Source organism: Lampetra fluviatilis, chromosome 34, assembly GCF_964198595.1.
Source record: "Lampetra fluviatilis chromosome 34, kcLamFluv1.1, whole genome shotgun sequence".
NCBI classification, from domain to species: Eukaryota; Metazoa; Chordata; class Hyperoartia; order Petromyzontiformes; family Petromyzontidae; genus Lampetra; species Lampetra fluviatilis.
In genome coordinates this window covers 569,012-583,839 of record NC_136308.1, presented here as the reverse complement: position 1 = coordinate 583,839, position 14,828 = coordinate 569,012, and the positions used below count along the sequence as shown (strand labels likewise).

The 14,828-nt window shown below is 51.9% G+C and overlaps 1 protein-coding gene across 3 annotated transcripts in view; it reads left to right on the top strand.

Annotated features, from left to right (window-relative positions):
- Positions 1-14,828, top strand: part of CRBN (cereblon) — a 39,352-nt gene that overhangs the window by 12,702 nt on the left and 11,822 nt on the right. For 2 of the 3 annotated variants that reach the window (XR_013639568.1, XM_078872271.1), the window contains exons 6-10: positions 285-347; positions 797-881; positions 1,451-1,566; positions 1,798-1,859; positions 6,284-6,415. Coding sequence is in view for 2 of the 3 variants with exons in the window: in XM_078872271.1 (XP_078728397.1) it covers positions 285-347; positions 797-881; positions 1,451-1,566; positions 1,798-1,859; positions 6,284-6,415 (458 nt within the window). In the remaining variant the exon portion in view is untranslated. Of the gene's footprint in view, positions 1-284; positions 348-796; positions 882-1,450; positions 1,567-1,797; positions 1,860-6,283; positions 6,416-9,096; positions 10,631-14,828 lie in introns of those variants that run through there. The other variant, XM_078872272.1, reaches the window with a different exon arrangement.

Below are 14,828 nucleotides of genomic sequence, written 5' to 3'. Positions count from 1 at the left end.
CGTTCCGCCGTACATATGAAGACAAAGATTTCCCGTATAGCCTTAACAGACTGTTGGAGCAAGTGCTGTTAGCGAGCACCTTTGAAAGCCGGCACGGTACACGAGTAGGTGAGTGACCAGCACCACGCCCGACCGCCTTTGTCTTTCCATTGGCGATGTTTACAATCCACACCCGTGCACACACACATGCCTACCACTAATTACATACTTCCAAGGACAAACGCGTGATGGACAGCATTACATAATCCATGCGTATGCGTAATTTTTTCCAACTTGTTTTCCAGAGGAAGTTTCACTGCGCCAGCCTCACGTGGTGGCCGCCCTGGGTCTACTCTCTGTACGACGCCGTGAGTGTCCAACCTCTCCCTTTGCTCCCAGTCAACGCTGCCCTCTGCTTCTGGCATCGGCCAAAGTACAGTGTTGAGTCCTCATCTGTAAAGTGGGTGTTAAATACCCTGCGATTCTATTGTTCACAGAAGTAGGGCGTGTTTGCATCGTTGGTCAAAGCACAACATTTGACAATAACACGTGAAATTAAATTGCAAACCCCTACGAGCCTGTGGCTAGAATTGGAAGTTTTATCTGGTACACTGACTTGGCAGTCCGATTTGACACATCCTAGTCTGGCTCAAATTCCTATTTGACTTTTTCACTTTTGACACGACGCACTGAGCCTAACTCTGCGCAGCGCGATTAGGTGGCACCGCTTGGCCTGAGTGCGCGCACACTCGTGCCGCCCTGTTTGCTTTTCCCGCCCCGTACCTTGTGCCCCCTCGGTTGTCGTTCCTGTCGACAGGATACTCTGATGGAGAAGATAAAGCGGCATCTGCGCGAGTGGTACGGAAAGCTGAGGGAGAAAGCGCTGCCTGACAACGCCATAGGTATTGTAACGCTCTCTCTCACCTTTTCACCTTTCGTTTCGCGGCCACAACCGTCCATCCGGGAGCGGTGGGACGTTCCGTGCAAGTGGTCGCGCCATTTTGGGCATGGGTGGAAAAAACCCGATTTTTCCAGTGGCAGGCATCGGGTTTTTTCTTTAATACAATTAAACCCGATTTCGGGGAATTAAAACCTGGTTTAATGAATACGAAACTCTGATCCAAGGCTTAGGCTGCTTCCTCGTCGGTGCTGCTATCATACTCGGGGCCGTCGGGCACGGGATAGTCGTAAAATGTGGCAGGCAGGTTGGTCTTGATGAACACGAGCTTCTCCACAATTGTGAGCGCCAGTGAGTTCCTTAGCTTGGAATGGATGAAGCCCATCGTTGAGAAGTGCGGTTCTGCAATTAGAACCAATTAAACCGGATTTCTCCCAATCTCAGATGATCGGATTTAATATAAAAAGATAATTAAACCCGATTGTAAAAACCCCGACTGTGCCACCCTTGGTTTTGGGAGCGTTGCCCACGTGAACGCGTCGATGGCGTGACACGCCGTGTGTCCCCGCACAGACTTCTCCTACTGGGTGGCCTCGTGTCTACCCATAGACAACGACGTGCGCCTGAGCCTCCTCACCGTGGGCAGCGCCGTGCAGAGGCTGCGCTGCGAGCTCGACATCCTGGAGAAGGTGGGCACGCTGGGCACCGCGCCGGGGAGTGCGCGGCCCGCGGCGGCGGTAGCATTTGGTCGCTTCATCACTCAGGCCTTCATGCGCGATGTCAAAATACCCACACACATAGATATATATACTACGAAGTGAAAATGTGAATGCCATAGCGTTTGTACTTTGTTGAGGCTGTTGGTCCTGTTTGAAGTTTGCGATAGTTTTGTAACGAGCGCTTATCTTCGTGTGTTCCAGTGCACGTCGCTGTGCTGCAGGAACTGTGACATGGAAATCACCATGCGGGGCGAAATATTCAGGTAGTCATCGTCGTCGCGCACAGAACAGCACACAGGACGACACGCAGGGTGACACACAGAGCGACACACAGGGTGACACACAGGGTGAGACACAGAGTGACACACAGGGTGACACACAGAGCGACACGCAGGGTGACACACAGAACGGCACACAGGGCGACACACAGGGTGAGACACAGAGTGACACACAGGGTGACACACAGGGTGAGACACAGAGTGACACACACAGAGTGACACGCAGGGTGACACACAGAGCGACACACAGAGCGACACACAGGGCGACACGCAGGGCGACACACAGGGTGACACACAGAGCGACACACAGGGTGACACACAGGGTGAGACACAGAGTGACACACAGGGTGACACACAGGGTGAGACACAGAGTGACACACACAGAGTGACACGCAGGGTGAAACACAGAGCGACACACAGGGCGACATGCAGGCCGACACACAGGGTGACACACAGAGCGACACACAGGGTGACACACAGGGTGACACACAGGGTGACACACAGGGTAACACGCAGGGCGGCACACCCTCCTCATCTCGTTTGCTTCTTATGTTGCTGAATCGTGATAGTGTGCCCAAAAATGGCACGAATCAGAGCTCCAAAGAAAGCGCTGCAAATTGTGGGGGGGGGTTATTTTGTCAGTGGTTGTTTGACGGAGTCTCCGCTTCGAACTGGCAGTACGCTTGCTGACTGCTTTCTAACGTAATCGTTGTCCTTTTCACCACGCTGCACGGAGTCATTCCGTAACAGCGGAACATTTGAACGCTGCGGTGCCTTTATACGGGTACATTGAGAGCGATGAGGTGTGGTCATCAGAATTAATTGTGTTCAGTAAATTGGTCGCCTCAGGTTATAAAAACATCTCCAGGAAAGCCTCGCTGAGTCTCAAGGCTCCTCTTTGCAGGGGTCCTGCATTAAGATGTTTGACCAATTACATTCACGGCCACGCGTTTCTCAATCCTTGCACTCCCCTCTCATCTCATCTAATATTTATATTTGAGCGCCTTCATTCAACGTGCTTGCCGTTGTTTAGAAAACAGTGACCGAATAGAATGATTCAGATGGCAGAGGCGTGCTACAAAGGTTGAGGAACGAGTGACCATGATAGAGGGAACTTTAGGGATCACGAAAGGGTAGGGGAGAGATGGGAAGGAGTGGAGGGACGAGGGGAGGGAAGAGGAAGAGAATGGGGAATAGAGAGGAGGTGGGGCTTTAAGAGAGGAATGGAAGCAGGTTAAGGAGGGGGACTGCTTCATGTACAGGGGCAGTGCTGAGTCTATGGGCATTGTTGAGTATATGGTGCAGTGTTGAGTCTATGGGCAGTGTTGAGTCTATGGGCAGTGTTGAGTCTATGGACAGTGTTGAATCTATGGGCAGTGTTGAGTCTATGGTGCAGTGTTGAGTCTATGGTGCAGTGTTGAGTCTATGGGAAGTGGTGAGTCTATGGGCAGTGTTGAGTCTATGGGAAGTGTTGAGTCTATGGGCAGTGTTGAGTCTATGGGAAGTGTTGAGTCTATGGGCAGTGTTGAGTCTATGGGCAGTCTTGAGTCTATGGTGCAGTGTTGAGTTTATGGTGCAGTGTTGAGTCTATGGTGCAGTGTTGAGTCTATGGGAAGTGGTGAGTCTATGGGCAGTGTTGAGTCTATGGGAAGTGTTGAGTCTATGGGCAGTGTTGAGTCTATGGGCAGTGTTGAGTCTATGGTGCAGTGTTGAGTCTATGGTGCAGTGTTGAGTCTATGGGCAGTGGTGAGTCTATGGGCAGTGTTGTGTCTATGGGCAGTGCTGCTCAATGCACAGGGGGAGTTTATTCCAGTGGATGGCTGCAAGGAGAGAGAAGGATCGAAAACAAGATTGGCCACAGAGAGAAGGAAGGACAGAGAGAAGATTGGGAATGAAGAGGTGAGGTGGGGTGGGACGAGGCCCTGGAGAGATTTAAATTCGAGCGTCAGGTATTAAACGGGAAGCCAGTGGAGTTATAGAGCATCTTGAGTGAAGATTAGATTCGACTTAAGTGTTAGTGGGGTTTATTTCTTGGCTTGTGAGAGGAAACCGGAGTGCCCACAGAAAACTGTCGGGTGTCTGGGCGCGGTGGCGCATTCCTCTAATCCAGCACTTTGGGGATGGAGTTGGTGGATCATTCGGACTCTCTTGCACTGTGAGGTGCCGATGGGTGCCAGGACGGCGGATGCGTTCCCCGCCGCGCTTGAAGGTTTGAGCGTTATCTGCTCTTTACGTCTTTGCTTGGCGTGCCTCAGGAATGGCGCCAGGTTGTTGTTTTTCAACAGCGAGACCCGAGCCGTGCCGCTGACGTCACGCTCGGCCCCCGTGATAGACTGGGACGCCTGCTGGCGCCTTCCAGGATACGGCACCTCCCCCGTCACGGGAAAGGAGTTTCACAACATTTGTGTGCGATCCACCAACCCTCGCAGCCGTCTCCACAGTGCTGCATTACAGGCAGCCACGTGCTTAGCCATCACCGCAGCCCGGCTGTAATGCCGAACCATGATATTGGTCGCTTCGCATTGTTTCTGAAAAGAAACGGCGGCACTTGCCGTGCAGCTTGCAGTAGCCAATATCCACCCTGAATGGGCGACAGGCATGCACGGGTATCGTGCACGCAGGGATTTAAGAGCGCATGAAGAGACGGTTGGAGCTCGTGTGAATGAATAATTTAGGGGGCGGGGGAGGGGAATGGAGGGGTTTTCCTCCGCCGGATCTGGCCAAGAGATTAAAAACGAAAATGAATGCACGAGGCTTTGAAGGCCATTTGCAGTCACGCATGGAATGCGCTTGTAGAGATGAAAGCCTGAGACGTGTCTTTAAAATTGCCGTGCATTCATAATTTTTCGTCCTGAATAAATAAATACATCTATGCTGTGGCCTAAGATCAAATATATTTAAGTACAAACAATAATTCAGTTTTCAATCAATGCCCATAGGTAAGAACTCGCAGCAATCTTAACTTTAAAAAAGCACAGTTTGCACGGAATATGATTCATTGCCTCCTTGAGCCTGAACCACCAATCTCATTACCAGCGTTACCTGCGATTGTTGGACGTGCCTATTAGAGGGTGCACCGCACAGGCTCCTGTGCGTGACGCATTAATTCGTCGAGCGTGGCTTTTATTCCCGTGGTTGTTGAAGAGTGCTCGGTGCATGTGTGTGCCAACAAGTCGATGAGCGTGCGTGTACGTGCGCTACGGCCTAAGGCACCCGGGTTCACAGCACGAACTATCAAATCGGTTTGATCCAGTCCTGGGTGTCCGCTAGGCCTCTCCTATCCCTTCTGTGCAAAAACTGCCGTATTCCAAATTCTGCCTCGTGTTGAGATGCAATTTATATGAATGGTGCAGTATAGAAAAAAATTGTATTATTCTTTGGGCTTTGCTCAGTTAAGTGAAGAATATAATTTAAAAGTTAGTTTTTTGTGTCGTCATTGGTAATTGTCCATTAAACTCGCTACAATTGAAACCCCAGATTTTAATCGCGGGTGACTGACTACCAAAGCCCGGATCTCAGCAGTGCCGCCTCGGTGATCCGACGTGGGCGCTGCACGGCCGCCCAACACCATCTGTCCGCCACCACGTGTGAATGATGCACAGGTCCTTTTCAGAAGCACACGACAAATTGCAATTTGAATGCCGTGAACAAATCGTAACTAAAGGAGAACATTGGGGTGGACGGGAGGTGAGAGTGTGGGATTAGTGTCGCCGACAGTTCTGGGTGTGGATCCAAGCGGCTGCCCATCATTAAAGGGGGTTCCCAAGCGGAGCGAGTCCACCGTCACTGTGCCCCGTCACCAGTCACTGCAATGTAAACCACCACGTTGAGTTGGTTCGGCACTTTTCTAGTTTCCAGTGCAATTTACACCACGGCCTCAAAGCCAACAACAGTGATGTGCGCTACAAAATGTGTAACGGAGCGTAGGGGCACCTTGACTGGCGTATCCATGTACAACTAACTTACAAAACTTGCAGTGCTCCAATTGTGTTGAAACAATATAATTTCGTTTAACATGTAGGCTTTCGCGACCAATATTATCCATAGAGGTTTATTGGGTTAGATCGTGTAAATATGTGTCGTTAACCCATCACCACCACCCAACACTGTCCCAGGGTTGTTGCTAAGTCTGGGTTCGGAGTCCCTGCTCAGACTGCTACGGTGTGGCGAGGATGCGGTGCCACCAGCCCTTTGCGTTCTCACTTTAGTCTTCGATCTCACGACGACTAAAGTGAGAAGACCACACGCCCAGAGGAGGACCTTCCTGTAAAAGTCGCGAGACCCGGCGAGGCTTTCCTCCATGGATGACGACGACGTCGTGCTCGTTAAACTGAGAGCGTGCCGCTGCTGCTGCCACCGCGGCTGCCACCGCGGCTGATGCCACCGCTGCTGCTGTGTGTGTGTTGCAGCCTCTCGCAGTACGGCCCGATGGCGGCCTACGTGAACCCGCACGGCTACGTGCACGAGACGCTCACCGTGCACAAGGCGTCCAGCCTCAACCTCATCGGCCGCCCCTCCACCGAGTACAGCTGGTTCCCTGGGTACGTCGCTCGCTCACGCACTCACTCACACGCACACACACTCACGTAGGTGAGGGCAGCGGTGGAGATGCAGAGTGGCTGAGTGCAGAGTGGCTGAGTGCAGAGTGGCTGAGTGCAGAGTGGCTGAGTGCAGAGTGGCTGAGTGCAGAGTGGCTGAGTGCAGAGTGGCTGAGTGCAGAGTGGCTGAGTGCAGAGTGGCTGAGTGCAGAGTGGTTGAGTGCGGAGTGGCTGAGTGCAGAGTGGTTGAGTGCAGAGTGGCTGAGTGCAGAGTGGCTGAGTGCAGAGTGGCTGAGTGCAGAGTGGCTGAGTGCAGAGTGGCTGAGTGCAGAGTGGTTGAGTGCGGAGTGGCTGAGTGCAGAGTGGTTGAGTGCAGAGTGGCTGAGTGCAGAGTGGCTGAGTGCAGAGTGGCTGAGTGCAGAGTGGCTGAGTGCAGAGTGGCTGAGTGCAGAGTGGCTGAGTGCAGAGTACTCAGCTAAGTGGCTGAGTGCAGAGTGGCTGAGTGCAGAGTGGCTGAGTGCGGAGTGGCTGAGTGCAGAGTGGCTGAGTGCAGAGTGGCTGAGTGCAGAGTGGCTGAGTGCAGAGTAGCTGAGTGCAGAGTGGCTGAGTGCAGAGTGGCTGAGTGCAGAGTAGCTGAGTGCAGAGTGGCTGAGTGCAGAGTAGCTGAGTGCAGAGTGGCTGAGTGCAGAGTGGCTGAGTGCAGAGTGGCTGAGTGCAGAGTGGCTGAGTGCAGAGTGGCTGAGTGCAGAGTGGCTGAGTGCAGAGTCGCAGAGTGGCTGAGTGCAGAGTGGCTGAGTGCAGAGTGGCTGAGTCCAGAGTCGCTGAGTGCAGAGTGGCTGAGTGCAAAGTAGCTGAGTGCAGAGTGGCTGAGTCCAGAGTGGCTGAGTGCAGAGTGGCTGAGTGCAGAGTGGCTGAGTGCAGAGTGGCTGAGTGCAGAGTGCAGAGTAGCTGAGTGCAGAGTGGCTGAGTGCAGAGTGGCTGAGTGCAGAGTGGCTGAGTGCAAAGTGGCTGAGTGCAGAGTGGCTGAGTGCAGAGTGGCTGAGTGCAGAGTAGCTGAGTGCAGAGTGGCTGAGTGCAGAGTGGCTGAGTGCAGAGTGGCTGAGTGCAGAGTCGCTGAGTGCAGAGTGGCTGAGTGCAGAGTCGCTGAGTGCAGAGTCGCTGAGTGCAGAGTGGCTGAGTGCAGAGTGGCTGAGTGCAGAGTGGCTGAGTGCAGAGTGGCTGAGTGCGGAGTGGCTGAGTGCGGAGTGGCTGAGTGCGGAGTGGCTGAGTGCGGAGTGGCTGAGTGCGGAGTGGCTGAGTGCAGAGTGGCTGAGTGCAGAGTGGCTGAGTGCAGAGTGGCTGAGTGCAGAGTGGCTGAGTGCAGAGTGGCTGAGTGCAGAGTGGCTGAGTGCAGAGTGGCTGAGTGCAGAGTGGCTGAGTGCAGAGTGGCTGAGTGCAGAGTGGCTGAGTGCAGGGTAGCTGAGTGCAGAGTGGCTGAGTGCAGAGTGGCTGAGTGCAGAGTGGCTGAGTGCAGAGTGGCTGAGTGCAGAGTGGCTGAGTGCAGAGTGGCTGAGTGCAGAGTGGCTGAGTGCAGAGTCGCTGAGTGCAGAGTGGCTGAGTGCAAAGTGGCTGAGTGCGGAGTGGCTGAGTGCGGAGTGGCTGAGTGCGGAGTGGCTGAGTGCGGAGTGGCTGAGTGCAGAGTGGCTGAGTGCAGAGTGGCTGAGTGCAGAGTGGCTGAGTGCAGAGTAGCTGAGTGCAGAGTGGCTGAGTGCAGAGTGGCTGAGTGCAGAGTGGCTGAGTGCAGAGTCGCTGAGTGCAGAGTGGCTGAGTGCAAAGTGGCTGAGTGCGGAGTGGCTGAGTGCGGAGTGGCTGAGTGCGGAGTGGCTGAGTGCGGAGTGGCTGAGTGCAGAGTGGCTGAGTGCAGAGTGGCTGAGTGCAGAGTGGCTGAGTGCAGAGTGGCTGAGTGCAGAGTGCAGAGTAGCTGAGTGCAGAGTGGCTGAGTGCAGAGTGGCTGAGTGCAGAGTGGCTGAGTGCAGAGTAGCTGAGTGCAGAGTAGCTGAGTGCAGAGTGGCTGAGTGCAGAGTGGCTGAGTGCAGAGTCGCTGAGTGCAGAGTCGCTGAGTGCAGAGTCGCTGAGTGCAGAGTCGCTGAGTGCAGAGTCGCTGAGTGCAGAGTCGCTGAGTGCAGAGTAGCTGAGTGCAGAGTAGCTGAGTGCAGAGTGGCTGAGTGCAGAGCTGCTGATTTCAGGATAAGTGAGGTGCAGAATAGATAAGAGCGGGGAGAAGTCAAGTGTATGTGACCGTACAGATAGTTGTAGGCGCGAGAACAGGTGAATTATAGTGTAAGCAGGTGAATTGTTACAGCGTGTCGGTGCGAGTAATTTTTGAAGACACTACACATGTGTAATAAACGACTGGACCACGATGTCTGGCTCAGTGTCCTTTATTATTCGGTTCGTGCTGTACACCCACACGGCTGTCTTTACTCTGTAGCTTCTCCACGGTGCTGACTCCAATGTCGGCCCGATCCACAACAGCAGCTCCGCTGCTGTTTCTCTCACACAGCCCCCCTTGGCTGTACTCGCTGCTGCTCTTCTCCCTCCGCAGCTCTCACAGCTTCTTGCTCTCTCTCTCTCTCTCCGCAGCCCCTCCTGGCAGCCACACCGCTGCCTCTAACAAGCAGCCCTCTCTCTCTCTCTCTCCGCAGCTCCTCCTGGCAGCCACACCGCTGCCTCTAACACGCAGCCCTCCTGGCTGTCTCCTCCGCAGCTGCACACCACTCCGCAGCTTCCTCTTATCTTCGGGGTTGGCTCCCGATGGCCGTCGGCGCCCCCCCTCTCCACACTTGCCCGCGTGGCCTCACTCTTTTCCGCTCACACCCCGACTGCCTTCCCCTTCCGGTTTACCCGCTTAAAGCCCCGAACCTTCCCCCCACGTCACATGACTCCACCCCCCGTGACGTCACCTCCGGAAGGTCGCTTACGCCCGCATTACACATGTATCTGTCACGTGAAGCCTCCATTATATCCATGTCTCCGTGGGGTGAATTGCGATGGGGTCAGGAGGTAAGAGGCCTGGTGTGAGTCACGTGGCCACTGCTCCTGATTGTAGGCCTGGGCGGTGGAGAGCACATTCTGAGTGTGAGATCGATGTCTGGGTGATTTCATCGAGACTGGGATGGAAACGGTGTTGCCTGTTCATCCCCTTACGCAGCAGCAGCAATGGCATGCCAGCCGGGTGGCTGGGCAGCAGAGCGAGTGGCTCACAGTCGACGGTTGTGAGTTCAAATCCTGGTTGAGGGTCGACTCGGTCTGTACATTTTGATAAAAAATATTTCACATAGAAAATCCCTGAGAATGGAACATCTGGTTTGCAAGTGTGTCAGTTTATTTCAGATTTTGAATATGAATTCCAGCTCAAGTACATTTCCAATTGCCTGAGAATAAAAATGGTGACTTTTATAAAAATAAAAAAATCCTTTCTTATTTGAGTGGTCAAGGAACAGGAAATGACAGTGGTGAAAGGGAAGCGGAGAATGCACGAAGTTGGCCCCGACCGCTCGCCAGCATTACCTTCGGGACCACCGACAACACAATCGCAAATGGAACCATGTGAAGGCAGATCTGGGAAGAAGGGCTCGTACTCTCTCGCACATTTAACGGCCGAATACCGCTCTGGGACGCTGGATACCGAACCGTTTATGGGCCGCGGTATTCGGTGAATAAAATCAGGTGCCTATTGTGCGCAAAATTACGCAAAGTGCCTCATCCCGCGTGGTGGTGCGATATTGCAGGGAACCTGCTCGGCGGAGCCTCGAGAAAAATGACACTGGGTAGCCACAGGGGGTCCGGGCTTTATGGTTAATCAGGGAGAGTGACATTTGCCAAAAATTGCACGTCCAAGTTAATCTGTCGTGATTGCAGAGTAGGCTGTCGTGCGCATCACACGGGGCGTTCTTACCGAGCGGCCCGCATCCTGTGATTGATGGCGGCGTGGTGGAGATAAACTGCGTACTCCGGTCATATGGAAACGGGATTGGTGGATCACCTAGACATTTAATTAAAACATTCTCAGCAAGCAGCTTTATTCGTGAAATTGAAATATGTTCTGTCTGTCAGTAACGTATGGCAGTCTTTTAAACCTTCTTGATAATTTCTAGTCGGCATGTGCATGACCTCTCCCATCCGCTACGTACGTTGCTGTTGACATGATACCTCTATTACTTCATGCTAATTCTTCACGGCTTCGACGTGTTTTTAATTCGGGGCACACGGATCGTAGTGTTGATGGTGACCATGCTCTGAAAACTTGGGTAACATTTCTCCATCCTTTTGTTCCACACTTTACCTTGAGCAACCCCTGGTAATTACATTCGGTTAATTGCAGAAATTGAACGTCACTCTATGTGAAGATGAACAAAACTACGTGAACATGAACAGTTCTGGACAATTTTTTTAAAGTCACTTTAAGATGTAATTTTTATTTTATACGTCACTTGTAAAATAGGGTCGAGGTGATGTTCAGTTAGAACATTGTTTCACCGAGCTTTGAGCTCACACTGCTCTGAGAATTCCAGTTTGACATCCCGGCAGCAACTGCTCCGTGTGATTTAACTGGGGTCTCAAGCGCGATGAGTTCATGGTCTCAGCCCGGTCACCTACTAAAAAAAAAAACATCACTTTAAGTTTGTCACTTAATTTTCCTAAAATTAAAGCTCCCGTAATGAAAATAACATTGGTTTGGCTGTCATGTGAGGGATGATGTGCCGAGTGAGCCCTCACCGGGATTTAAACTTGCAACCTTTCAACCGTGAGCCGAGCCCTCCGCCACAGTCTCACCCGGTTGGGGCTCTTTGTGCATGAAAACGCCGCCTGGGTGTGGTGGGGATACCAACATCGAGACAGAGTCGGTGGATCGCACAGTGATGAGTTTAGCACAGCACTCCCACATGCGGGGCAAGGAAGGGCCTGTAGAAGGCAGTACAGCAAGTAGGTTTGTGTCCGCTGTTGAGATTTTGACTGCTTCTGGGTACGATGAGCAGGTTTTCATATTCTTGTATTTTTCGGTAAAGTCACGTAGAAGAGAATAATAAAATAATAAAAATAAAACAATTAAATTCTCACAACGTTTCGAATGCAACATAAAAAAATCATCATCAGGTCTGAAAACCACAGCAAGAAAATTTGAAAAAGTGGCGTTTTTTTCTTAACGTCAGCACCACGGACAGCAACTGGCGGTTGTTCAGACGGATGAGTCCATCTATGCATGGAACGGAGGAGGGGGGGAGAGAAAGAGAATGGAATGCGGTCTGAAAGTCACCGTAAGCGTGAACACAATAAATTAAGACCCGAAATGGTTGATCAAATCCTTCCAATGATTGCTAAGCCAGAATCCATCTTCTTGGTTGAAAGTGTCTCTGTGTTTGTATATGTGGATAGCCTCATGAACGAATCTCTCATGGTAGCCAGATGGCTTGCAGAGAACCTCTGTCTTGGAGAAGTCAATGTCCTGTGAGCCCACTGAATTGTAACAGTGGTCTGCCACAGCTGAGGAGGCTTTGTGGATGTCCGTGATATTGCCCGCGAATTGGCGGTGCGGGCAGCGTGGAGTTTTATGACCCCCCACGGTGTGACTGTGGCGACCGCCGTCACACTGCGGACTATTCGCCGTGTGAATGGTGCAATGCTGCAAAAGTCTTTCATACAAAATTATATGAAACTATAATTACGTTTGGTGATTAAATAAGTTTTTACTTAAAATGTCAGTGACTGAACACATAAACGTGAGCAGTACTATAATTGTCATAAATTAAGATGTTATTCATGCACATGCTTTTAAGTTAAAAGATGTTCATAATTTAGGAACACGATTATTTTAATAAGTGCAATAATAAATATATAATCCCTAAGCAAATGTAATGTCAATTGTGCTTTGGGTATTACATAATTTAATGAAGGCTGCAAAATAAATCCTTAGCTAAAGCCATTTACCATAGCGGTTTAATATTAATATATGTATGCTCAATTGCATCAAGAGATGCTCTTATTGTTATTAAATAGCCACGTGCGTGGGCATTTTTGTGTGTGTGTGTGTATCCGCGTGTCTGTGAGCATTTCTTCCTTGGTCAATTCCACATGATGGTTTCTTTCGCATAGAAAACACAAAGCAGCTGCGACTCATTGGGTGGCTTTGCTTTGGACGTCTCGAGTCCCAGCAATACCCGCCGAATTCTAAACACAGCAGACCCTGCCGCGGTGGCGAGTAACGGAAAGCGCTCTGGACTTGCGATCCAGAGGTCCGCCGGTTCGATCCCGTGGCGCCGGTTCGTTCCCGTGGCGACGGTCAAAACAACGGCGTCGGTATTCTAAATCCCGCCCCGCTTCTGTCCACCCAGAAGTTTAAATGGGTTCACCGCAGTTGGTCGATCGGCAGGTCGCGCGTGATGGGGTAAAGTATGGGTGACTCCCACCTTATTCCCAGACGTCTGGCCAGCGTGGAAGAGTAGGTCAAGTTTATCCTGTAGAGGGCCTCTAGTGCTTCCGCTAGTGGAGGCCATTCTGCCGGCAGTGCCGTGAGTAAGAAGTTGCAGGGCTGCACCTTTACCTTTTTCACTATTACCTTTTGAAACATACTTTTCGTGTAACTTTTTGTTTACGATGCAACAGTTTTCACACGAGGACACGGATTGGTAGTTGTCGCTGTAGAGCAGGGTTGGCCAACCTATAACAGACCCAAAAAGTAGCCGTGACTTCTGCAAAGAGCTTAGTGTATATATAAGCGTAAATATACGAGTTCTCAGGCACAGCACGGGAGACATTCATTATGCTTTGCTACTGTGACGGTATGTTCTACATTATGCCCCTTGGATAGAGCCGCGTGTGGTGGATTAAAGAGCTGCACGCGACTCTGGAGATGCCGTTAGACGACCGCCGCGATAGAGGGACGGGAACCGTCTCTTGCATGTAACTAGGAGAGTATTTGGCTGCTATACATTTCCACGCGATAATCCACTTAATTAGGCTATCATTTGTGATAGCCAGGTCGCTTCTGAAACATAACTACGAAGCTCAGCGGGCCTTACCTGCTAGAATAAAACATGGTTGAGTAGAGAGACGTCACTGCGAGCGTGCTGACCGTGAGGCCACCGCCCGCTGTACCGCCATGCACCCGTTGTGACATTTCTAACACAACGCGTGCGGGTGGGAGAAATGTCACGGCCGTCCCTACTGATCGGCAGAGCATCTCGGGCAAAGTGCACAGTGAGGTATGACGCCCTCGCGTGCGCTCAACAGACTTTCCGGATAAACAAAAGCAAAACCAGGCTGGCTATTTTTAGTTTGACTCAAAAAAAGGTCAAAAGTGATTTCCTGCTCAAATTAACATTGCGGTGGTGTTCGTCTCCTGCGTACAGCCCTGAGCCACTGGTGTAAATTCCACATTCCTATGGCGGGGGTGACTATCCTTAGGCCAACCACTGTTGACTTCCCCACGGACTGATACTTATTTTATCGATCTTGGTGGGACAATGTACTTACTCAACCCCCACCAACCAGGATTTGAACTCACGACCGCTGAGCCACCCGACCAGGCGTATTCACGTCAACCCCCCCTCGCACACTTTGCTTTTCCAGAAAATCTTCACTGAGTCTCCAGACTGTTTTCGTGGGAGGTCACGCATTAGGATGTTAAACACATTCCTGTTTCTCGTGAGTGTCTTGTACATGTGTAATATACGACTGGACCACGATGTCTGTCTCAGTGTCCTTTATTATTCGGTTCGTGCTGTACACCCACACGGCTGTCTTTACTCCGTAGCTTCTCCACGGTGCTGACTCCAATGTCGGCCCGATCCACAACAGCAGCTCCGCTGCTGTTTCTCTCACACAGCCCCCCTTGGCTGTACTCTCTGCTGCTCTTCTCCCTCCGCAGCTCTCACAGCTTCTTGCTCTCTCTCTCTCTCTCCGCAGCTCCTCCTGGCAGCCACACCGCTGCCTCTAACAAGCAGCCCCCTCTCTCTCTCTCTCCGCAGCTCCTCCTGGCAGCCACACCGCTGCCTCTAACACGCAGCCCTCCTGGCTGTCTCCTCCCCAGCTGCACACCACTCCGCAGCTTCCTCTTATCTTCGGGGTTGGCTCCCGATGGCCGTCGGCGCCCCCCCCTCTCCACACTTGCCCACGTGGCCTCACTCTTTTCCGCTCACACCCCGACTACCTTCCCCTTCCGGTTTACCCGCTTAAAGCCCCGAACCTTACCCCCACGTCACATGACTCCACCCCCCGTGACGTCACCTCCGGAAGGTCGCTTACGCCCGCATTACACCACCCTCCCCCGTAGAAAAATCCCAGCCGACCTCGGCTGACCAATAGCAAATCGTAATGCGGCGAACCGAGCTTCCCCCCCTAAAGGACACTAAGCATATAATGTAACAGCAAGAACAAC